Source organism: Corvus hawaiiensis, chromosome 28 (genome assembly GCF_020740725.1).
Source record: "Corvus hawaiiensis isolate bCorHaw1 chromosome 28, bCorHaw1.pri.cur, whole genome shotgun sequence".
In the NCBI taxonomy this organism is placed as follows: Eukaryota; Metazoa; Chordata; class Aves; order Passeriformes; family Corvidae; genus Corvus; species Corvus hawaiiensis.
Window position 1 is genome coordinate 5,679,936 of NC_063240.1, and position 24,481 is coordinate 5,704,416.

Genomic DNA, 24,481 nt, shown 5'->3' on the forward strand with positions numbered 1-24,481 from the left:
CTCCCTCCTTGGGAATAAAAACCCCAAATCCCCACAAACCTTGGCAGAGAAATCCCCAATCCTCCCTCCTTGGGAATAAAAACCCCAAATCCCACAAACCTTGGCAGAGAAATCCCCAATCCTCCCTCCTTGGGAATAAAAACCCCAAATCCCCACAAACCTTGGCAGAGAAATCCCCAATCCTCCCTCCTTGGGAATAAAAACCCCAAATCCACAAACCTTGGCAGAGAAATCCCCAATCCTCCCTCCTTGGGAATAAAAACCCCAAATCCCCACAAACCTTGGCAGAGAAATCCCCAATCCTCCCTCCTTGGGAATCAAAACCCCAAATCCCCACAAACCTTGCAGAGAAATCCCAATCCTCCCTCCTTGGGAATCAAAACCCCAAATCCCACAAACCTTGGCAGAGAAATCCCAAATCCCTCCAAATTTGGAAGGAAAACCCCAAACCCCCCCAAACTCAGGAAAAGCAGCCCCAAATCCCTTCACCTTGGAAGAAAAACCCCAACCCCCCCACAAATCCCAAATTTCCCCCATCCCGCTGCTCCAGCTCTTCCCAGCCGGATTTATTCCCAAAAAACCCCAAAACGGAAGCAGAACCCCTGAAATCCCCATTTTCTCCTCCCCGTACCCCCCAAAAACCCCAATTTTGGGGGATTTTTATGGCCCTCTCCTATTTTTGGGGTGGGATCACCCCCCCCATGCCGGCCTCCCCCATTCCCGTTTTTCCAGCGGATCCCAAATCCCGAAGCGCTGCAGACCCGCGGGGGTTGTAGGAAACGTCTTTAATTGGCGTTAATTAATGGGTTTCTAGGGCGGAGCGAGGATTCCATCGGCCGGGATTGGGCCCCAAAAATCCCCCAAATCCCCAAATCCCAAAGAATCGCGGCTCATCCCGGCGCCAGCCAGGAGGGGACAGCCCTGGGGGGTGGGTGCTGGGTGTCCCCCCCTTCCTTGGGGACACCTTGGGGACACCCCTGGGTGCCTCTGTCCCCTCCCCCTCCTTAGGACACCCTTGGGTGCCTCTGTCCCCTCTCCGTGTCCCCTCCCCCTCCTTGGGGACACCCCTGGGTGCCTCTGTCCCCTCCCCCTCCTTGGGGACACCCCTGGGTGCCTCTGTCCCCTCCCCCTCCTTAGGGACACCCATGGGTGCCTCTGGCCCCTCTCCGTGTCCCCTCCCCTTCCTTGGGGACACCCCTGGGTGGCTCTGTCCCTTCTCCTTCCTTGGGGACACCCCTGGGTGCCTCTGTCCCCTCCCCCTCCTTAGGGACACCCATGGGTGCCTCTGGCCCCTCTCCGTGTCCCCTCCCCTTCCTTGGGGACACCCCTGGGTGGCTCTGTCCCCTCCCCCTCCTTGGGGACACCCCTGGGTGCCTCTGTCCCCTCTCCGTGTCCCCTCTCACCCTTAGGGACACCCCTGGGTGCCTCTGTCCCCTCTCCGTGTCCCCTCCCCCTCCTTGGGGACACCCCTGGGTGCCTCTGTCCCCTCTCTGTGTCCCCTCTCCTTCCTTGGGAACACCCATGGGTGCCTCTGGCCCCTCTCCGTGTCCCCTCCACCCTTGGGGACACCCATGGGTGCCTCTGTCCCCTCCCCCTCCTTAGGGACACCCATGGGTGCCTCTGTCCCCTCTCCGTGTCCCCTCCCCCTCCTTAGGGACACCCTTGGGTGCCTCTGTCCCCTCTCCGTGTCCCCTCCCCCTCCTTGGGGACACCCATGGGTGGCTCTGTCCCTTCTCCTTCCTTGGGGACACCCCTGGGTGGCTCTGTCCCCTCTCTGTGTCCCCTCCCCCTCCTTGGGGACACCTATGGGTGCCTCTGTCCCCTCTCTGTGTCCCCTCCCCCTCCTTGGGGACACCCATGGGTGGCTCTGTCCCCTCTCCTTCCTTGGGGACACCCCTGGGTGGCTCTGACTCCTCTCCGTGTCCCCTCTCCTTCCTTGGGGACACCCTTGGGTGGCTCTGTCCCCTCTCTGTGTCCCCTCCCCCTCCTTGGGGACACCCATGGGTGCCTCTGTCCCCTCTCCGTGTCCCCTCTCCTTCCTTGGGAACACCCATGGGTGCCTCTGGCCCCTCTCCGTGTCCCCTCCACCCTTGGGGACACCCATGGGTGGCTCTGTCCCTTCCCCCTCCTTGGGGACACCCATGGGTGGCTCTGTCCCCTCTCCTTCCTTGGGGACACCCATGGGTGCCTCTGTCCCCTCTCCGTGTCCCCTCTCCTTCCTTGGGGACACCTATGGGTGCCTCTGTCCCCTCTCTGTGTCCCCTCCCCCTCCTTGGGAACACCCCTGGGTGCCTCTGTCCCCTCCCCCTCCTTGGGGACACCCCTGGGTGCCTCTGTCCCCTCTCCACCCTTAGGGACACCCCTGGGGTCCCCTCCCTCCTTAGGGACACCCCTGGGTGCTCAGGGGACACCTCAGGGGACACCCGGCCACACTTCCCAACCTCCGGAATCCGGGGAACAAAGAGCGGGCTCGCCCTTCCCGGGGCTCCCCGGAGGGGACAGAGCCACCCTGGGGACACCCCGATGTCCCCAAGGGGTGCCCAGAAGGTCGGGAAGCTCCCCAGGGATCGGCTCAGTCCAGATTCCAACCGGGAGAACCTTCGGATTTAGGGCGAGCCCACAGATTTGGCGACAACGGCGAGACCCCAAAACTTCCGGCGACAATGACAGGACCCCAAAAGTTTTGGGGACAATGTGGGAACCCCAAAACTTCTGGTGACAATGCCAGGACCCCAAAATTTTGGGAACACCAGGACTCCAAAACTTTCAGGGACAACCCCATAATTTTGGGGACAACACAGGGACCCCACAACTTCTGGTGACAATGCCAGGACCCCAAAATTTTGGGGACAACCCCACAACTTTTGGCAACAACTCCAGGACCCCAAAATTTTGGGGACAACACCAGGACCCCAAAACTTTCAGGGACGACCCCATAACTTCTGGGGATAATGCCAGGACCCCAAAATTTTGGGAACACCAGGACTCCAAAACTTTCAGGGACAACCCCATAATTTTGGGGACAACACAAGGGACCCCACAACTTTTGGTGACACTGCCAGGACCCCAAAACTTCTGGTGACAATGCCAGGACCCCAAAATTTTGGGGACAACACCAGGACCCCAAAACTTTCAGGGACGACCCCATAACTTCTGGGGATAATGCTGGGACCCCAAACCTTCTGGTGACAACCCTGGGACCCCAAAACTTCTGGTGACAATGCCAGGACCCCAAAATTTTGGGGACAACCCCACAACTTTTGGCAACAACTCCAGGACCCCCAAAATTTTGGGGACAACACCAGGACTCCAAAACTTTCGGGGACAACCCCATAATTTTGGGGACAACACAGGGACCCCAAAACTTCTGGTGACAACCCTGGGACCCCAAAATTTTGGGGACAACCCCACAACTTTTGGCAACAACTCAGGACCCCAAAATTCTGGGGACAACACCAGGACCCCAAAACTTTCAGGGACGACCCCATAACTTCTGGGGATAACGCTGGGACCCCAAACCTTCTGGTGACAACCCTGGGACCCCAAAACTTTTGGGGACAACGCCAGGACCCCAAAACTTTCAGGGATGACCCCATAACTTCGGGGGACAACGCCAGGACCCCAAAACTTTTGTGGACAACCCCACAACTTCTGGCACCAACGCTGTGACCCCAAAACTTTTAGGGACAATGCCGGGAGCCCAAAACTTTTGGGGACAAGCCCACAACATTTTAGGGCCAACCCCAGAGGGAGCATCCCCATTCCCGTGGGAACGGGACGAACTCCGGAGCCAGCAGTTCGGGGAATCCACATCGAGCATTCCCGGGATATTTTCCTTCCCTCCCCACCCTCCTCCGGAGCGTCCGTCCCTATTGTCCGGTCCCGTAGGGCCAGTTGAAGGTGCTCCCGGACAGCAGCATGTCCCGGATCAGCGTCTCGATGGGAGTTTTCCCGACGAGCCTCATGAAGAAAAGTTGGGATATGAGGGCGGCGGGAACGGCCCGGAGCGCCGGGAGCCGCAGCAGGAGCCTCCCGAAGCGTTGGGGTTGGGATGGGTATTGGGATCGCACGTATTCCGTCAGCGCCACCTGAGCCTTCTCCTGGAGGTTCTCCACGTGGGCAGGGTCGGACAAGCCGCAGGCGTCTGAGGAAGGAATGGGATGGAGGTTGGAGCAATCCCGGAATGCGTAGGGAATGTCCTGAAGTGGGAGGTCGGTTGTTCCTGGTGTGGGATGAGCTGAGGGAGGGAGGGATGGATGGAGGGGAGGGAGGGATGGAGGGAGGGATGGAGGGAGGGATGGATGGAGGGAGGGACGGATGGAGGGATGGATGGAGGGGTGGAGGGATGGAGGGAGGGAGGGATGGATGGATCCATGGAGGGAGGGAGGGATGGAGGGAGGGAGGGAGAGAGGGAGGGATGGAGGGATGGAGGGAGGGAGGGATGGAGGGAGGGATGGAGGGAGGGATGGAGGGAGGGATGGAGGGAGGGATGGAGGGAGGGAGGGAGGGGAGGGAGGGAGGGATGGAGGGAGGGATGGAGGGAGGGATGGAGGGAGGGATGGATGGATGGAGGGAGGGAGGGAGGGAGGATGGATGGAGGGAGGGATGGAGGGAGGGATGGAGGGGAGGGATGGAGGGAGGGATGGATGGATGGAGGGAGGGAGGGAGGGGAGGGATGGATGGAGGGAGGGATGGAGGGAGGGATGGAGGGAGGGATGGATGGATGGATGGAGGGATGGAGGGAGGGAGGGATGGAGGGAGGGATGGAGGGAGGGATGGATGGAGGGATGGATGGAGGGATGGATCCATGGAGGGATGGAGGGATGGAGGGAGGGATGGAGGGGAGGGAGGGATGGAGGGAGGGATGGAGGGAGGGATGGAGGGAGGGAGGGAGGGAGGGATGGAGGGAGGGAGGGATGGATGGAGGGAGGGATGGATGGAGGGATGGATGGATGGAGGGAGGGATGGAGGGAGGGAGGGAGGGATGGAGGGAGGGATGGAGGGAGGGATGGAGGGATGGATGGAGGGAGGGATGGAGGGATGGATCCATGGAGGGATGGATGGATGGAGGGGGGGGAGGGAGGGATGGAGGGAGGGATGGAGGGGAGGGAGGGATGGAGAGAGGGATGGATGGATGGAGGGAGGGATGGATGGAGGGAGGGAGGGAGGGATGGAGAGGGAGGGATGGATGGAGGGAGGGATGGAGGGAGGGATGGATGGATCCATGGAGGGAGGGAGGGATGGAGGGATGGAGGGAGGGATGGATGGATCCATGGAGGGAGGGAGGGATGGAGGGATGGAGGGAGGGATGGAGGGAGGGAGGGATGGATGGAGGGGTGGAGGGAGGGAGGGATGGAGGGAGGGATGGATGGATCCATGGAGGGAGGGAGGGATGGAGGGAGGGATGGAGGGAGGGATGGAGGGAGGGATGGAGGGAGGGATGGATGGAGGGGTGGAGGGATGGAGGGAGGGGATGGAGGGATGGAGGGGTGGAGGGATGGAGGGATGGAGGGAGGGATGGAGGGAGGGATCCATGGATGGATCCATGGAGGGATGGACGGGGGAGGATGTTTGGGTTCATGCCAAGGGCTCATTCCCAGGAGGGATCCCTGGATACGGGAGGAAAGCAGGAACTGCTCCAGGATAATGCGGAACAGCCTTTCCCTGCTCATTCCCGAGCTGCCAACTCTTGGAAAAACCTGGGATAACTCTTCCCACTCATTCCCAAGACCCCAAACCCTCAGAAAAACCTGGAGCAACCTCTCCCTACTCATTCCCACCTCTGGATCAATCCCGAACACTCGGGAGCTGTCAGGAAATCCTGGAAAAACCTCTTCCCACTCATTCCCAAGACCCCAAACCCTCAGAAAAACCCCTCCCTACTCATTCCCAAACCCCCAGGTCCTCGGGAAAACCCGGAAAAACCTCTCCCTGCTCATTCCCAACCCCCCCAAACCCTCGGAAAAGCCTGGCACAACCTCTCCCTCTAGGGATTCCCACCTCTAGATCGATCCCAAACCCTCGGGAGCCATCAGGAAAACCTGGAAAAACCCGGAAAAACCTCTCCCTACTCATTCCCAACCCCCCTCAAACCCTCGGAAAAACCTGGCACAACCTCTCCCTGCTCATTCCCAACTCTAGATTGATCCCAAACCCTCGGGAGCCATCAGGAAAACCTGGGATAACCTCTTCCAACTCATTTCCAAGACCCCAAACCCTTGGGAAAACCCAGAAAAACCTCTCCCTAATTCCCAAGCCGCCAAACTCTTGGAAAAACCTGGGATAACCTCTTGCCACTCATTCCCAAGACCCCAAACCCTTAGAAAAACCCGGAAAAACCCCTCCCTACTCATTCCCAAACCCCCAAGTCCTCGGGAAAACCCGGACCAACCTCTCCCTGCTCATTCCCAAACCCCCAAGTCCTTGGGAAAACCCGGGACCAACCTCTCCCTGCTCATTCCCAAACCCCCAAGTCCTCGGGAAAACCCGGACCAACCTCTCCCTGCTCATTCCCAAACCCCCCAAACCCTCGGAAAACCCGGAACAACCTCTCCCTACTCATTCCCAACCCCCCCAAACCTCGGAAAAACCTGGCACAACCTCTCCCTGCTCATTCCCAACTCTAGATCGATCCCAAACCCTCGGGAGCCATCAGGAAAACCTGGGATAACCTCTTCCAACTCATTTCCAAGACCCCAAACCCTTGGGAAAACCCAGAAAAACCTCTCCCTAATTCCCAAGCCGCCAAACTCTTGGAAAAACCTGGGATAACCTCTTGCCACTCATTCCCAAGACCCAAACCCTTAGAAAAACCCGGAAAAACCCCTCCCTACTCATTCCCAAACCCCCAAGTCCTCGGGAAAACCCGGACCAACCTCTCCCTGCTCATTCCCAAACCCCCAAGTCCTTGGGAAAACCCGGACCAACCTCTCCCTGCTCATTCCCAACCCCCCCAAACCCTCGGAAAAACCTGGCACAACCTCTCCCTGCTCATTCCCACCTCTAGATCGATCCCAAACCCTCGGGAGCCGTCAGGAAAACCTGGAAAAACCCGGGAAAACCCCTCCCTGCTCATTCCCAACCCCCCCAAACCCTCGGAAAAACCTGGCACAACCTCTCCCTGGCTCATTCCCACCTCTAGATCGATCCCAAACCCTCGGGACCCATCAGGAAAACCTGGGATAACCTCTTCCAACTCATTTCCAAGACCCCAAACCCTTGGGAAAACCCAGAAAAACCTCTCCCTAATTCCCAAGCCGCCAAACTCTTGGAAAAACCTGGGATAACCTCTTGCCACTCATTCCCAAGACCCCAAACCCTTAGAAAAACCCGGACCAACCTCTCCCTGCTCATTCCCAAACCCCCAAGTCCTCGGGAAAACCCGGACCAACCTCTCCCTGCTCATTCCCAAACCCCCAAGTCCTTGGGAAAACCCGGACCAACCTCTCCCTGCTCATTCCCAAACCCCCCAAACCCTCGGGAAAACCCGGAACAACCTCTCCCTACTCATTCCCAACCCCCCCAAACCCTCGGAAAAACCTGGCACAACCTCTCCCTGCTCATTCCCAACTCTAGATCGATCCCAAACCCTCGGGACCCATCAGGAAAACCTGGGATAACCTCTTCCAACTCATTTCCAAGACCCCAAACCCTTGGGAAAACCCAGAAAAACCTCTCCCTAATTCCCAAGCCGCCAAACTCTTGGAAAAACCTGGGATAACCTCTTGCCACTCATTCCCAAGACCCCAAACCCTTAGAAAAACCCGGAAAAACCCCTCCCTACTCATTCCCAAACCCCCAAGTCCTCGGGAAAACCCGGACCAACCCCTCCCTACTCATTCCCAAACCCCCCAAACCCTCGGAAAACCCGGAACAACCTCTCCCTACTCATTCCCAACCCCCCAAACCCTCGGAAAAACCTGGCACAACCTCTCCCTGCTCATTCCCACCTCTAGATCGATCCCAAACCCTCGGGAGCCGTCAGGAAAACCTGGAAAACCCGGGAAAACCCCTCCCTGCTCATTCCCAACCCCCCAAACCCTCGGAAAAACCTGGCACAACCTCTCCCTGGCTCATTCCCACCTCTAGATCGATCCCAAACCCTCGGGACCCATCAGGAAAACCTGGGATAACCTCTTCCAACTCATTTCCAAGACCCCAAACCCTTGGGAAAACCCAGAAAAACCTCTCCCTAATTCCCAAGCGCCAAACTCTTGGAAAAACCTGGGATAACCTCTTGCCACTCATTCCCAAGACCCCAAACCCTTAGAAAAACCCGGAAAAACCCCTCCCTACTCATTCCCAAACCCCCAAGTCCTCGGGAAAACCCGGACCAATCTCTCCCTGCTCATTCCCAAACCCCCAAGTCCTTGGGAAAACCCGGACCAACCTCTCCCTGCTCATTCCCAACCCCCCCAAACCCTCGGGAAAACCCGGAACAACCCCTCCCTACTCATTCCCAAACCCCCAAGTCCTCGGGAAAACCCGGACCAACCTCTCCCTGCTCATTCCCAACCCCCCCAAACCCTCGGAAAAACCTGGCACAACCTCTCCCTGCTCATTCCCACCTCTAGATCGATCCCAACCCTCGGGAGCCGTCAGGAAACCTGGAAAAACCCGGGAAAACCCCTCCCTGCTCATTCCCAACCCCCCAAACCCTCGGAAAAACCTGGCACAACCTCTCCCTGCTCATTCCCAACTCTAGATCGATCCCAAACTCTCGGGAGCCGTCAGGAAAACCTGGAAAAACCCGGGAAAACCCCTCCCTGCTCATTCCCAACCCCCCCAAACCCTCAGAAAAATCCAGGAAAACCCCCTCCCACCTCATTCCAGCTGAAGCCCCCAACCCCTACCGGGCGGTGAAGAGCGCGATGGCCTTGAGGCAGCTGTACTCGGCCGAGTCCACCTGCAGCCGGTTGAGCTTCTCCACCTGCTCCTGGAAAACGCGGATCTGATCCATGAAGGACACGACCCTCTCGGCCGACATGGGCGAGGCGTGGAAGCCGGCGGCCGCCAGCAGCGGCGCCATGTGCAGCGGCAGCGCCGACTGCGCCGCGTTGAGCACGAAGAGCTCGCTCCAGCTCAGCCGCAGCAGCGCCACTTGGTCGGAGACGGGAAGCTCCGGGAAGAAGGGAATGTTCCGGGCCCACTCCACGGTGCTGAAGAGCAAGCGGGCGGCCAGCTCGCAGATGTTGTCGATGCCCATCACGCTGCCCTGCTGGGCGTACTGGGAGCCGTAGCGGGCGGCCGGGTACGGCTCAGCGCGGAGGAGTTGGGAAATCAGCTCCGACACCGGCTGCCCGTTGAAGTATTCGCCGCTGGGAATGGGGTTGGGGCTGCTGCTGGAGTGGCTGGGCGGGATGCGGCCCCGCTGCACGGCTGCGGGGCGAGAGGACAAACGCGGCTGCGTGAGGCCCCATCGGGGGCTTGGGGTATGGGGAAAAGCTCCCCAAAATCACCTCGGAGCATTCCCAAGAACCTCGATCGCGGTCCCGGAGCACCAGGAAAAGCTCCCCAAAATCACCTCGGAGCATTCCCAAGAACCCCGATCGCAATCCTGGAGCACCAGGAAAAGCTCCCCAAAATCACCTCGGAGCATTCCCAAGAACCCCCGATCGCAATCCTGGAGCACCAGGAAAAGCTTCCCAAACTCATCCCAGATCTTTCCCAATGGATGACCCCGATCCCGGTCTTGGAGCACCAGGAAAAGCTCCCCAAACTCATCCCAGATCTTTCCCGATGGATAACCCCGATGCCGGGCTTGGAGCACCAGGAAAAGCTCCCCAAACTCATCCCAGATCTTTCCCCATGGATGACCCCGATGCCGGGCTTGGAGCACCAGGAAAAGCTCCCCAAATCCATCCGATCTCCATCCCAATGGATGAACCCACCTGAGGGACCCCAATCGTGGCCTTGGAGCACCAGGAAAAGCTCCCCAAACTCATCCCAGATCTTTCCCGATGGATGAACCCAATTGTGGCCTTGGAGCACCAGGAAAAGCTCCCCAAACTTATCCCAGATCTTTCCCCATGGATGACCCCGATCCCGGGCTTGGAGCACCAGGAAAAGCTCCCCAAACTCATCCCAGATCTTTCCCAATGGATGACCCCGATCCCGGGCTTGGAGCACCAGGAAAAGCTCCTCAAATCCATCTGATCTCCATCCCAATGGATGAACCCACCTGGATAACCCCGATGCCGGGGCTTGGAGCACCAGGAAAAGCTCCCCAAACTCATCCCAGATCTTTCCCCATGGATGACCCCGATCCCGGTCCTGGAGCACCAGGAAAAGCTCCTCAAATCCATCTGATCTCCATCCCAATGGATGAACCCACCTGAGGGACCCCAATCGTGGCCTTGGAGCACCAGGAAAAGCTCCCCAAACTCATCCCAGATCTTTCCGATGGATGAACCCAATTGTGGCCTTGGAGCACCAGGAAAAGCTCCCCAAACTCATCCCAGATCTTTCCCGATGGATGAACCCAATTGTGGCCTTGGAGCACCAGGAAAAGCTCCCCAAACTCATCCCAGATCTTTCCCATGGATGACCCCGATCCCAGGCTTGGAGCACCAGGAAAAGCTCCCCAAACTCATCCCAGATCTTTCCCCATGGATGACCCCGATCCCGGTCCTGGAGCACCAGGAAAAGCTCCCCAAATCCATCTGATCTCCATCCCAATGGATGAACCCACCTGGATGACCCCGATGCCGGGCTTGGAGCACCAGGAAAAGCTCCCCAAACTCATCCCAGATCTTTCCCGATGGATGACCCTGATCCCGGTCTTGGAGCACCAGGAAAAGCTCCTCAAATCCATCTGATCTCCATCCCAATGGATGAACCCACCTGAGGGACCCCAATCGTGGCCTTGGAGCACCAGGAAAAGCTCCCCAAAATCACCTCGGAGCATTCCCAAGAACCCAATCCCGGTCCTGGAGCACCAGGAAAAGCTCCTCAAATCCATCTGATCTCCATCCCAATGGATGAACCCACCTGGATAACCCCGATCCCGGGCTTGGAGCACCAGGAAAAGGTCCCCCAAACTCATCCCAGATCTTTCCCAATGGATGACCCCAATCGTGGCCTTGGAGCACCAGGAAAAGCAGTTGTCCCAACCCCATAGAATCCTACGGGATCTTCATCCAATCCCACAGGGATCCCGCTGGATCTTCATCCCGACTCCACAGATCCAGATCCTGCGGGATCTTCATCCCAACCCCATAGAATCCTACGGGATCTTCATCCCGACCCCACAGAATCCTACGGGATCTTCATCCCAACCCCACAGAATCCTACGGGATCTTCATCCCAATCCCACAGAATCGTGCTGGATCTTCATCCCAACCCATAGAATCCTACTCGATCTTTTCCCGATCCCACAAATCCAGATCCTACAGGATCTTCATCCCGATCCCACACAAAATCCTACAGGATCTTCATCCCAATCCCACAAAATCCTACGGGATCTTCATCCCGATCCCACAGGGATCCCGCTGGATCTTCATCCCGATCCCACAAATCCAGATCCTACAGGATCTTCATCCCGATCCCACAGAATCCTACAGGATCTTCATCCCAATCCCACAGAATCCTACGGGATCTTCATCCCAACCCCATAGAATCCTATGGGATCTTCATCCCAATCCCACAGGGATCCTGCTGGATCTTCATCCCAATCCCACACAGATCCTACTGGATCTTCATCTTGATCCCACAGAATCCTACGGGATCTTCATCCCAACCCCACAGAATCCTACGGGATCTTCATCCCGATCCCACAGGGATCCTGCTGGATCTTCATCCCGATCCCACACAGATCCTGCTGGATCTTCATCCCAACCCCCACAGAATCCTACGGGATCTTCATCCCGATCCCACAGGGATCCTACTCCCTCTTCATCCCGATCCCACACAGATCCTGCTGGATCTTCATCCCGATCCCACACGGATCCTATTCCATCTTTGTCCTGATCCCACAGAGCCGGATCCTACTGGATCTTTTTCCCAACCCCATAGAACCCTGCTGGATCTTCATTCCAACCCCACAGAATCCTACGGGATCTTCATCCCAATCCCACAGGGATCCCGCTGGATCTTCATCCCGACCCCACAGATCCAGATCCTGCGGGATCTTCATCCCAACCCCACAGAATCCTATGGGATCTTCATCCCGATCCCACAGGGATCCTACTCCATCTTTTCCCGATCCCACAGATCCAGATCCTACAGGATCTTCATCCCAATCCCACAGGGATCCCGCTGGATCTTCATCCGATCCCACAGATCCAGATCCTACAGGATCTTCATCCCGATCCCACAGAATCCTACGGGATCTTCATCCCAATCCCACAGGGATCCCGCTGGATCTTCATCCCGATCCCACAAATCCAGATCCTACAGGATCTTCATCCCAATCCCACAGAATCCTACGGGATCTTCATCCCAATCCACAGAATCCTACGGGATCTTCATCCCGATCCCCTGAGGTTCTCGGCGTCCCACGGAGCTTTGCCAGCGCTTGTGGAACGGAGAATGCCGGCAGCAGGGAAACGTCCCCAAAATCATCCCGGAATTTTGGGATAAACCTGGGGATTTTGGAATGAACCTGGGATTTTTAGGGATAAACCCGGAATTTTTGGGGATAAACCTGGGAATTTTGGGATAAACCTGGGAATTAGGGGGATAAAACCTGGGGATTTGGGGATAAATCTGGGATTTTTAGGGATAAACCCGGGATTTTGGGATAAACCTGGGAATTTTGGGGGATAAACCTGGGAATTTGGGGATAAACCTGGGATTTTGGGGATAAACCTGGGGGTTTAGGGATAAAGCCGAGATTTTTAGGGATAAACCTGAGGATTTGGGGATAAATCTGGGATTTTTAGGGATAAACCCGGGATTTTGGGATAAACCTGGGAATTTTGGGGGATAAACCTGGGAATTTGGGGATAAATCTGGGATTTTTAGGCATAAATCTGGGATTTCTAGGATAAACCTGGGATTTTGGGATAAACCTGGGAATTCTGGGGGATAAAAATGGGAATTTTGGGGGATAAACCTGGGATTTTGGGATAAAGCCGAGATTTTTAGGGATAAACCTGAGGATTTGGGTGTAAATCTGGGATTTTCAGGGATAAACCTGGGTTTTTTAGGAATAAACCCAGGAATTCAGGATAAACCCAGGATTTTCAGGATAAACCCAGGATTTTCGGGATAATTTTCAGGATAAACCCAGGATTTTCGGGATAAACCCAGGGTTTTTGGGATAATTTTCGGGATAAACCCAGGATTTTCGGGATAAACCCAGGATTTTCGGGATAATTTTCGGGATAAACCCAGGATTTTTGGGATAAACCCAGGATTTTCAAGGATAAACCCAGGAATTTTGAGATAATTTTCGGGATAAACCCAGGAATTTTGAGGATAAACCCAGGAATTTTCAGGGATAAACCCAGGATTTTTGAGGATAAACCCAGGATTTTCAGGATAAACCCAGGATTTTCGGGATAATTTTCGGGATAAACCCAGGATTTTTGAGGATAAACCCAGGAATTTTGAGATAATTTTCGGGATAAAACCCAGGATTTTTGGGATAAACCCAGGATTTTCAAGGATAAACCCAGGAATTTTGAGATAATTTTCGGGATAAACCCAGGATTTTTGGGATAAACCCAGGATTTTCAGGGATAAACCCAGGATTTTCAGGATAAACCCAGGATTTTCGGGATAATTTTCGGGATAAACCCAGGATTTTTGAGGATAAACCCAGGATTTTCAAGGATAAACCCAGGAATTTTGAGATAATTTTCGGGATAAACCCAGGATTTTTGGGATAAACCCAGGATTTTCAGGGATAAACCCAGGATTTTCGGGATAATTTTCGGGATAAACCCAGGATTTTTGGGATAAACCCAGGATTTTCAGGGATAAACCCAGGATTTTCGGGATAATTTTCGGGATAAACCCAGGATTTTTGGGATAAACCCAGGATTTTCAAGGATAAACCCAGGATTTTTGGGAATAAACCCAGGATTTTCGGGATAATTTTTGGGATAAACCCAGGATTTTTGAGGATAAACCCAGGATTTTCAGGATAAACCCAGGATTTTTGGGATAAACCCAGGATTTTCAAGGATAAACCCAGGATTTTTGGGATAAACCCAGGATTTTCGGGATAATTTTCGGGATAAACCCAGGATTTTTGAGGATAAACCCAGGATTTTCAGGATAAACCCAGGATTTTCGGGATAATTTTCGGGATAAACCCAGGATTTTTGAGGATAAACCCAGGATTTTCAAGGATAAACCCAGGAATTTTGAGATAATTTTCGGGATAAACCCAGGATTTTTGGGATAAACCCAGGATTTTCAAGGATAAACCCAGGATTTTTGGGAATAAACCCAGGATTTTCGGGATAATTTTCGGGATAAACCCAGGATTTTTGAGGATAAACCCAGGATTTTCAGGATAAACCCAGGATTTTTGAGGATAAACCCAGGATTTTTGAGATAATTTTCGGGATAAACCAGGATTTTTGAGGATAAACCCAGGATTTTTGAGGATAAACCCAGGATTTTCAGGATAAACCCAGGATTTTCAGGATAAACCCAGGATTTTCAGGGATAAACCCAGGAATTTCAGGATAAACCCAGGAATTTTGAGAATAAACCCAGGATTTTCAGGATAAACCCAGGATTTTTGAGATAAACCCAGGATTTTCAGGATAAACCCAGGATTTTCAGGATAAACCCCTCATCCTGAACCCCACATCCCAGGAATCCTTTGGGATTTCCACCCCCACGCCTGCCAGAACGGGGAGCAAATTTTGGGATTCCCACGGATCCAGGAATCCCTCCCATCCCTCAAACCCAACCCCAACTCCAGGCGAGCTCGAGGCGCTCGGAAAGGAGGGAAAACCCCTAAAAATCCCTCAAAAAAGCGGGAAAAACGGGGTTTTTTGGGCGGAAACGGCGATTCCCAGGATTGCTCGGGATCCCTCGGGAATTTTTTCCGTACCTTCCTTCCTCATTCCCACTCGGAAGCACTTCTTGAGGCGGCAGTACTGGCATTGGTTGCGGTGGTGTTGGTCGATCTGGCAATCCCGGTTGGATCTGCGGGAAGCACCGGGATCAGCCGGGAATTCCCGGGAATGAGATCCCCCCCCCCCCCCACGCCTCCATCCCGGGAATTCCGGAATTTCCCGAATTCCTCCAGCCCCTTCCTGCTTTTTCTCGCCGGGATTTTACGGGAATGGATGTTTCTGGGATTCCATCCCTCGGGAAAAGCGGGAAAACTCTCGGGATGGGATCCTTGGGGATCCCATGGATGTGTTTGGAATTCCAAGGAATTCCAGGAATTTCCTGCGGGGTTGGGTCTGAAATCCTGAGGCAGCGCTGTTCCCAAATCCTCTGGGATGCCGGGATAGAGGGATGTTCCCGAAATTCCCAAAATCCATGGAAAAGGGGTCCTGGCTCCCAGATTCATCCCAAAATTTCCCCAAATCCCTGGAAAAGGGGTCCTGGCTCATGGATTCATCCCCAAATTCCCAAAAATCCCTGGAAAAGGGGTCCTGGCTCATGGATTCATCCCCAAAATTCCCCCAAAATTCCCTGGAAAAGGGGTCCTGGCTCATGGATTCATCCCCAAATTCCCAAAAATCCCTGAAAAGGGGTCCTGGCTCATGGATTCATCCCCAAAATTCCCCCCAAAATTCCCTGGAAAAGGGGTCCTGGCTCATGGATTCATCCCCAAATTCCCAAAATCCCTGGAAAAGGGGTCCTGGCTCATGGATTCATCCCCAAATTCCCAAAATTCCCTGGAAAAGGGGTCCTGGCTCACGGATTCATCCCAAAATTCCCAAAATTCCCTGGAAAAGGGGTCCTGGCTCACGGATTCATCCCCAAATTCCCAAAATTCCCTGGAAAAGGGGTCCTGGCTCATGGATTCATCCCCAAATTCCCAAAATTCCCTGGAAAAGGGGTCCTGGCTCATGGATTCATCCCCAAATTCCCAAAATTCCCTGGAAAAGGGGTCCTGGCTCATGGATTCATCCCCAAATTCCCCCAAAAATCCCTGGAAAAGGGGTCCTGGCTCATGGATTCATCCCCAAATTCCCAAAATTCCCTGGAAAAGGGGTCCTGGCTCATGGATTCATCCCAAAATTCCCAAAATTCCCTGGAAAAGGGGTCCTGGCTCACGGATTCATCCCAAAATTCCCCAAAATTCCCTGGAAAAGGGGTCCTGGCTCACAGATTCATCCCCAAATTCCAAAATTCCCTGGAAAAGGGGTCCTGGCTCACGGATTCATCCCCAAATTCCCAAAATTCCCTGGAAAAGGGGTCCTGGCTCATGGATTCATCCCCAAATTCCCAAAAATTCCCTGGAAAAGGGGTCCTGGCTCATGGATTCATCCCCAAATTCCCAAAATTCCCTGGAAAAGGGGTCCTGGCTCACGGATTCATCCCAAAATTCCCCCAAAATTCCCTGGAAAAGGGGTCCTGGCTCATGGATTCATCCCCAAATTCCCAAAAATCCCTGGAAAAGGGGTCCTGGCTCATGGATTCATCCCAAAATTCCCAAAATTCCCTGGAAAAGGGGTCCTGGCTCATGGATTCATCCCCAAAATTCCCAAAAATCCCTGGAAAAGGGGTCCTGGCTCATGGATTCATCCCCAAAATTCCCCAAAAATCCCTGGAAAAGGGGTCCTGGCTCATGGATTCATCCCAAAATTCCCAAAATTCCCTGGAAAAGGGGTCCTGGCTCATGGATTCATCCCAAAATTCCCAAAATTCCCTGGAAAAGGGGTCCTGGCTCACGGATTCATCCCCAAATTCCCCAAAATTCCCTGGAAAAGGGGTCCTGGCTCATGGATTCATCCCCAAATTCCCAAAATTCCCTGGAAAAGGGGTCCTGGCTCACGGATTCATCCCCAAAATTCCCAAAAATCCCTGGAAAAGGGGTCCTGGCTCATGGATTCATCCCAAAATTCCCAAAATTCTCTGGAAAAGGGGTCCTGGCTCATGGATTCATCCCCAAAATTCCCAAAAATCCCTGGAAAAGGGGTCCTGGCTCATGGATTCATCCCAAAATTCCCAAAAATCCCTGGAAAAGGGGTCCTGGCTCACGGATTCATCCCAAAATTCCCAAAAATCCCTGGAAAAGGGGTCCTGGCTCATGGATTCATCCCCAAATTCCCCCAAAATTCCCTGGAAAAGGGGTCCTGGCTCATGGATTCATCCCCAAAATTCCCCCAAAATTCCCTGGAAAAGGGGTCCTGGCTCACGGATTCATCCCAAAATTCCCAAAATTCCCTGGAAAAGGGGTCCTGGCTCACGGATTCATCCCAAAATTCCCAAAATTCCCTGGAAAAGGGGTCCTGGCTCATGGATTCATCCCAAAATTCCCAAAATTCCCTGGAAAAGGGGTCCTGGCTCATGGATTCATCCCCAAATTCCCAAATTCCCTGGAAAAGGGGTCCTGGCTCATGGATTCATCCCCAAATTCCCAAAATTCCCTGGAAAAGGGGTCCCGGCTCATGGATTCATCCCAAAATTCCCAAAATTCCCTGGAAAAGGGGTCCTGGCTCACGGATTCATCCCCAAATTCCCAAAATTCCCTGGAAAAGGGGTCCTGGCTCACGGATTCATCCCAAAATTCCCCCAAAATTCCATGGAAAAGGGGTCCTGGCTCACGGATTCATTCTCAAAATTCCCCAAAATTCCCTGGAAAAGGGGTCCTGGCTCATGGATTCATCCCCAAATTCCCAAAAATCCCTGGAAAAGGGGTCCTGGCTCATGGATTCATCCCCAAAATTCCCAAAATTCCCTGGAAAAGGGGTCCTGGCTCATGGATTCATCCCAAAATTCCCAAAATTCCCTGGAAAGGGGTCCTGGCTCATGGATTCATCCCAAAAATTCCCAAAATTCCCTGGAAAAGGGGTCCTGGCTCATGGATTCATCCCAAAATTCCCCAAAATCCCTGGAAAAGGGGTCCTGGCTCATGGATTCATCCCAAAATTCCCAAAAATCCCTGGAAAAGGGGTCCTGGCTCACGGATTCATCCCCAAATTCCCCAAAATTCCCTGGAAAAGGGGTCCTGGCTCATGGATTCATCCCAAAATTCCCAAAAAATCCCTGGAAAAGGGGTCCTGGCTCACGGATTCATCCCCAAATTCCCAAAATTCCCTGGAAAAAGGGGTCCTGGCTCATGGATTCATCCCCAAATTCCCCAAAATTCCCTGGAAAAGGGGTCCTGGCTCACGGATTCATCCCCAAATTCCCAAAAATCCCTGGAAAAGGGGTCTTGGCTCATGGATTCATTCCCAAAATTCCCCCAAATCCCTGGAAAAGGGGTCCTGGCTCACGGATTCATCCCCAAATTCCCCAAAATTCCCTGGAAAAGGGGTCCTGGCTCACGGATTCATCCCAAAATTCCCAAAATTCCCCTGGAAAAGGGGTCCTGGCTCATGGATTCATCCCAAAATTCCCAAAATTCCCTGGAAAAGGGGTCCTGGCTCATGGATTCATCCCAAAATTCCCAAAATTCCCTGGAAAAGGGGTCCTGGCTCATGGATTCATCCCAAAATTCCCCAAAATTCCCTGGAAAAGGGGTCCTGGCTCATGGATTCATCCCCAAATTCCCAAAATTCCCTGGAAAAGGGGTCCTGGCTCATGGATTCATCCCCAAATTCCCCAAAATCCCTGGAAAAGGGGTCCTGGCTCCCGGATTCATCCCAAAATTCCCCCAAAATTCCCTGGAAAAGGGGGTCCTGGCTCATGGATTCATCCCAAAATTCCCAAAAATCCGTGGAAAAGGGGTCCTGGCTCACGGATTCATCCCCAAATTCCCAAAATTCCCTGGAAAAGGGGTCCCGGCTCACGGATTCATCCCAAAATTCCCAAAATCCCTGGAAAAGGGGTCCTGGCTCACTGGATTCATCCCCAAATTCCCAAAATTCCCTGGAAAAGGGGTCCTGGCTCATGGATTCATCCCCAAATTCCCAAAATTCCCTGGAAAAGGGGTCCTGGCTCACGGATTCATCCCAAAATTCCCAAAATTCCCTGGAAAAGGGTCCTGGCTCATCGGATTCATCCCCAAATTCCCCCAAATCCCTGGAAAAGGGGTCCTGGCTCATGGATTCATCCCAAAATTCCCAAAATTCCCTGGAAAAGGGGTCCTGGCTCATGGATTCATCCCCAAATTCCCAAAATTCCCTGGAAAAGGGGTCCTGGCTTCATGGATTCATCCCCAAATTCCCAAAATTCCATGGAAAAGGGGTCCTGGCTCATGGATTCATCCCCAAATTCCCAAAATTCCCTGGAAAAGGGGTCCTGGCTCATGGATTCATCCCCAAATTCCCAAAATTCCCTGGAAAAGGGGGTCCTGGCTGGATTCATCCCAAAATTCCCAAAAATCCCTGGAAAAGGGGTCCTGGCTCATGGATTCATCCCAAATTCCCAAAATTCCCTGGAAAAGGGGTCCTGGCTCATGGATTCATCCCAAAATTCCCCCAAAATTCCCTGGAAAAGGGGTCCTGGCTCATGGATTCATCCCCAAATTCCCAAAATTCCCTGGAAAAGGGGTCCTGGCTCACGGATTCATCCCAAAATTCCCAAAAATCCCTGGAAAAGGGGTCCTGGCTCATGGATTCATCCCAAAATTCCCCCAAAAATCCCTGGAAAAGGGGTCCTGGCTCATGGATTCATCCCCAAAATTCCCCCAAAATTCCCTGGAAAAGGGGTCCTGGCTCATGGATTCATCCCCAAATTCCCAAAAATCCCTGGAAAAGGGGTCCTGGCTCATGGATTCATCCCCAAATTCCCAAAAATCCCTGGAAAAGGGGTCCTGGCTCACGGATTCATCCCAAAATTCCCAAAATTCCCTGGAAAAGGGGTCCTGGCTCATGGATTCATCCCAAAATTCCCCCAAATCCATGGAAAAGGGGTCCTGGCTCATGGATTCATCCCCAAATTCCCAAAATTCCCTGGAAAAGGGGTCCTGGCTCATGGATTCATCCCAAAATTCCCCCAAAATTCCCTGGAAAAGGGGTCCTGGCTCATGGATTCATCCCAAAATTCCCCCAAAATTCCCTGGAAAAGGGGTCCTGGCTCATGGATTCATCCCAAAATTCCCCCAAATCCATGGAAAAGGGGTCCTGGCTCATGGATTCATCCCCAAATTCCCAAAAAATCCCTGGAAAAGGGGTCCTGGCTCATGGATTCATCCCCAAATTCCCAAAAAATCCCTGGAAAAGGGGTCCTGGCTCATGGATTCATCCCCAAATTCCAAAAATCCCTGGAAAAGGGGTCCTGGCTCACGGATTCATCCCAAAATTCCCAAAAATCCCTGGAAAAGGGGTCCCGGCTCATGGATTCATCCCAAAATTCCCAAAAATCCCTGGAAAAGGGGTCCCGGCTGCCATTCACCACGTGGAATTCCCATCCCCACCCGCCCCAATCCCATTTTCCAGGAGGGGAGGGGGTCCCATCCCAGGAATGCAGCAGGAAATCCCTTCCCAGCGGGAAGTGGGGCGGGAAAAGGGAATTTGGGATGAATTTGGGATAAAGGCGGGCCGGGAAGCTCCGGGAGCCGCGGGAATCGCGACAGGGATCTCCGGGAATCGCGACACGGATCTCCAGGAATCCCGACACGGATCTCCCAGAATCCCGACACGGATCTCCGGGAATCGCGACAGGGATCTCCCAGAATCCCGACACGGATCTCCCAGAATCCCGACACGGATCTCCCGCAATCCCAACACGGATCTCCCGCAATCCCGACACGGATCTCCCGCAATCCCGACACGGATCTCCCCAAATCCCGACACGGATCTCCCGCAATCCCAACACGGATTTCCCACAATCCCGACACGGATCTCCCCAAATCCCGGCACGGATCTCCCGCAATCCCGACACGGATCTCCCCAAATCCCGACACGGATCTCCCGCAATCCCAACACGGATCTCCCCAAATCCCGACACGGATCTCCCCAAATCCCGACACGGATCTCCCGCAATCCCGACACGGATCTCCCGCAATCCCGACACGGATCTCCCGCAATCCCAACACGGATCTCCCCAAATCCCGACACGGATTTCCCACAATCCCGACACGGATCTCCCGCAATCCCGACACGGATCTCCCCAAATCCCGACACGGATCTCCCCAAATCCCGACACGGATCTCCAGGAATCCCGACACGGATCTCCCCAAATCCCGACACGGATCTCCCGCAATCCCGACACGGATCTCCCGCAATCCCGACACGGATCTCCCGCAATCCCAACACGGATCTCCGGGAATCCCGACACGGATCTCCCCAAATCCCGGCACGGATCTCCCCAAATCCCGACACGGATCTCCCGCAATCCCGACACGGATCTCCCGCAATCCCGACACGGATCTCCCGCAATCCCGACACGGATCTCCCCAAATCCCGACACGGATCTCCGGGAATCCCGACACGGATCTCCCCAAATCCCGACACGGATCTCCCCAAATCCCGACACGGATCTCTGGGAATCCCGACACGGATCTGCCGCAATCCCAACACGGATCTCCCGCAATCCCGACACGGATCTCCCGCAATCCCGACACGGATCTCCCGCAATCCCAACACGGATTTCCCACAATCCCGACACGGATCTCCCCAAATCCCGACACGGATTTCCCACAATCCCGACACGGATTTCCCACAATCCCGACACGGATCTCCCGCAATCCCGACACGGATCTCCCGCAATCCCGACACGGATCTCCCCAAATCCCGACACGGATCTCCCGCAATCCCGACACGGATCTCCCCAAATCCCGACACGGATCTCCCCAAATCCCGACACGGATCTCCCGCAATCCCGACACGGATCTCCGGGAATCCCGACACGGATCTCCGGGAATCCCGACACGGATCTCCAGGAATCCCGACACGGATCTCCCACAATCCCGACACGGATCTCCCGCAATCCCGACACGGATCTCCCGCAATCCCAACACGGATTTCCCACAATCCCGACACGGATCTCCCCAAATCCCGACACGGATTTCCCACAATCCCGACACGGATTTCCCGCAATCCCGACACGGATCTCCGGGAATCCCGACACGGATCTCCCGCAATCCCGACACGGATCTCCCGCAATCCCGACACGGATCTCCCGCAATCCCGACACGGATCTCCCCAAATCCCGACACGGATCTCCCCAAATCCCGACACGGATCTCCCGCAATCCCGACACGGATCTCCGGGAATCCCGACACGGATCTCCGGGAATCCCGACACGGATCTCCAGGAATCCCGACACGGATCTCCCACAATCCCGACACGGATCTCCCGCAATCCCGACACGGATCTCCCGCAATCCCAACACGGATTTCCCACAATCCCGACACGGATCTCCCCAAATCCCGACACGGATTTCCCACAATCCCGACACGGATCTCCCACAATCCCGACACGGATCTCCCGCAATCCCGACACGGATCTCCCGCAATCCCGACACGGATCTCCCCAAATCCCGACACGGATCTCCCGCAATCCCAACACGGATCTCCCGCAATCCCGACACGGATCTCCGGGAATCCCGACACGGATCTCCCCAAATCCCGACACGGATCTCCCGCAATCCCGACACGGATCTCCCGCAATCCCGACACGGATCTCCCCAAATCCCGACACGGATCTCCCGCAATCCCAACACGGATCTCCCGCAATCCCGACACGGATCTCCCGCAATCCCGACACGGATCTCCCGCAATCCCAACACGGATCTCCCCAAATCCCGACACGGATTTCCCACAATCCCGACACGGATCTCCCGCAATCCCGACACGGATCTCCCCAAATCCCGACACGGATTTCCCACAATCCCGACACGGATCTCCCGCAATCCCAACACGGATCTCCTGCAATCCCGACACGGATCTCCGGGAATCCCGACACGGATCTCCCCAAATCCCGACACGGATCTCCCGCAATCCCGACACGGATCTCCCCAAATCCCGACACGGATCTCCCCAAATCCCGACACGGATCTCCCGCAATCCCGACACGGATCTCCGGGAATCCCGACACGGATCTCCGGGAATCCCGACACGGATCTCCCACAATCCCGACACGGATTTCCCACAATCCCGACACGGATCTCCCGCAATCCCGACACGGATCTCCCGCAATCCCAACACGGATCTCCCGCAATCCCAACACGGATCTCCCCAAATCCCGACACGGATCTCCCGCAATCCCAACACGGATCTCCCACAATCCCGACACGCATCTCCCCAAATCCCGACACCGATCTCCCACAATCCCGACACGGATTTCCCACAATCCCGACACGGATCTCCCCAAATCCCGACACGGATCTCCCGCAATCCCGACACGGATCTCCCCAAATCCCGACACGGATCTCCCGCAATCCCGACACGGATCTCCCGCAATCCCGACACGGATCTCCCGCAATCCCAACACGGATCTCCCCAAATCCCGACACGGATCTCCCGCAATCCCAACACGGATCTCCGGGAATCCCAACACGGATCTCCCCAAATCCCGACACGGATCTCCCGCAATCCCGACACGGATCTCCCCAAATCCCGACACGGATCTCCCGCAATCCCAACACGGATCTCCCCAAATCCCGACACGGATTTCCCACAATCCCGACACGGATCTCCCGCAATCCCGACACGGATCTCCCGCAATCCCGACACGGATCTCCCCAAATCCCGACACGGATCTCCCGCAATCCCGACACGGATCTCCCCAAATCCCGACACGGATTTCCCACAATCCCGACACGGATCTCCCGCAATCCCAACACGGATCTCCCGCAATCCCGACACGGATCTCCCGCAATCCCAACACGGATCTCCCCAAATCCCGACACGGATCTCCCGCAATCCCAACACGGATCTCCCCAAATCCCGACACGGATCTCCCGCAATCCCGACACGGATCTCCCCAAATCCCGACACGGATCTCCCCAAATCCCGACACGGATTTCCCACAATCCCGACACGGATTTCCCACAATCCCGACACGGCTCCGGAGGCGAGGCCGGCGGGGATTGGCAGGGAATTAATTCATCCCGAACATCCCCGCTGCGGCCGGGAACGTGCTCCCGATGAAAAGCGCGGAGCAGAGCGGCCCTGACATCTTCATTGCCGGGAAAGGCCTCGGGAAGGGCTCGGGAAGGGCTCGGAGAGGCGGGAAAAGCTCTCAAAATTTATCCCGGATTTTTTCCAATGGACAAAACCACCTGGATGATCCTGAATGTGGTCTTGGAGCAGCAGGAAAAGCTCCCAAAATTAATCCTGGATTTTTTCCAAGGGATAAAATCACCTAGGGACCCTGATCGTGGTCTTGGAGCAGCGGGAAAAGCTCCCAAAATTCATCCCAGATTTTTTCCAATGGATGAAACCACCTGGATGATCCCAATTGGGGTCTTGGAATATTGGGAAAAGCTCCCAAAATTGATCCTGGATTTT

General features: G+C 54.7%; 1 protein-coding gene and 1 long non-coding RNA gene across 29 annotated transcripts in view; both read right to left on the bottom strand.

Annotated features, from left to right (window-relative positions):
- Positions 1–770: 770 nt before the first annotated feature.
- NR2F6 (nuclear receptor subfamily 2 group F member 6) overlaps positions 771–24,481 on the bottom strand; it is a 30,114-nt gene continuing 6,403 nt past the window's right edge. The window contains exons 2-8 of one of the 27 annotated variants that reach the window (XM_048288110.1): positions 15,014–15,108; positions 8,853–9,378; positions 3,613–4,144; positions 3,455–3,533; positions 3,057–3,406; positions 2,904–2,955; positions 2,517–2,854 (exon numbers count right to left, since the gene is read on the bottom strand). In XM_048288110.1, the coding sequence (XP_048144067.1) occupies positions 2,607–2,854; positions 2,904–2,955; positions 3,057–3,406; positions 3,455–3,533; positions 3,613–4,144; positions 8,853–9,378; positions 15,014–15,108 (1,882 nt within the window). In that variant the 3' untranslated portion in view covers positions 2,517–2,606. Of the gene's footprint in view, positions 965–1,143; positions 2,956–2,994; positions 4,151–8,852; positions 9,379–15,013; positions 15,109–24,481 lie in introns of those variants that run through there. The other 26 variants (XM_048288118.1, XM_048288114.1, XM_048288109.1 and 23 more) reach the window with 26 other exon arrangements.
- Positions 9,388–13,378, bottom strand: LOC125317999. Of its 2 annotated transcripts, XR_007200236.1 has the most exons (4): positions 12,849–13,378; positions 11,458–12,767; positions 10,843–11,132; positions 9,388–10,180 (listed from the first exon to the last, which is right to left on the bottom strand). It is a non-coding gene; the product is annotated as an uncharacterized LOC125317999 (long non-coding RNA). The 2 variants fall into 2 exon arrangements; XR_007200235.1 differs by having other exon boundaries at positions 11,458–13,378.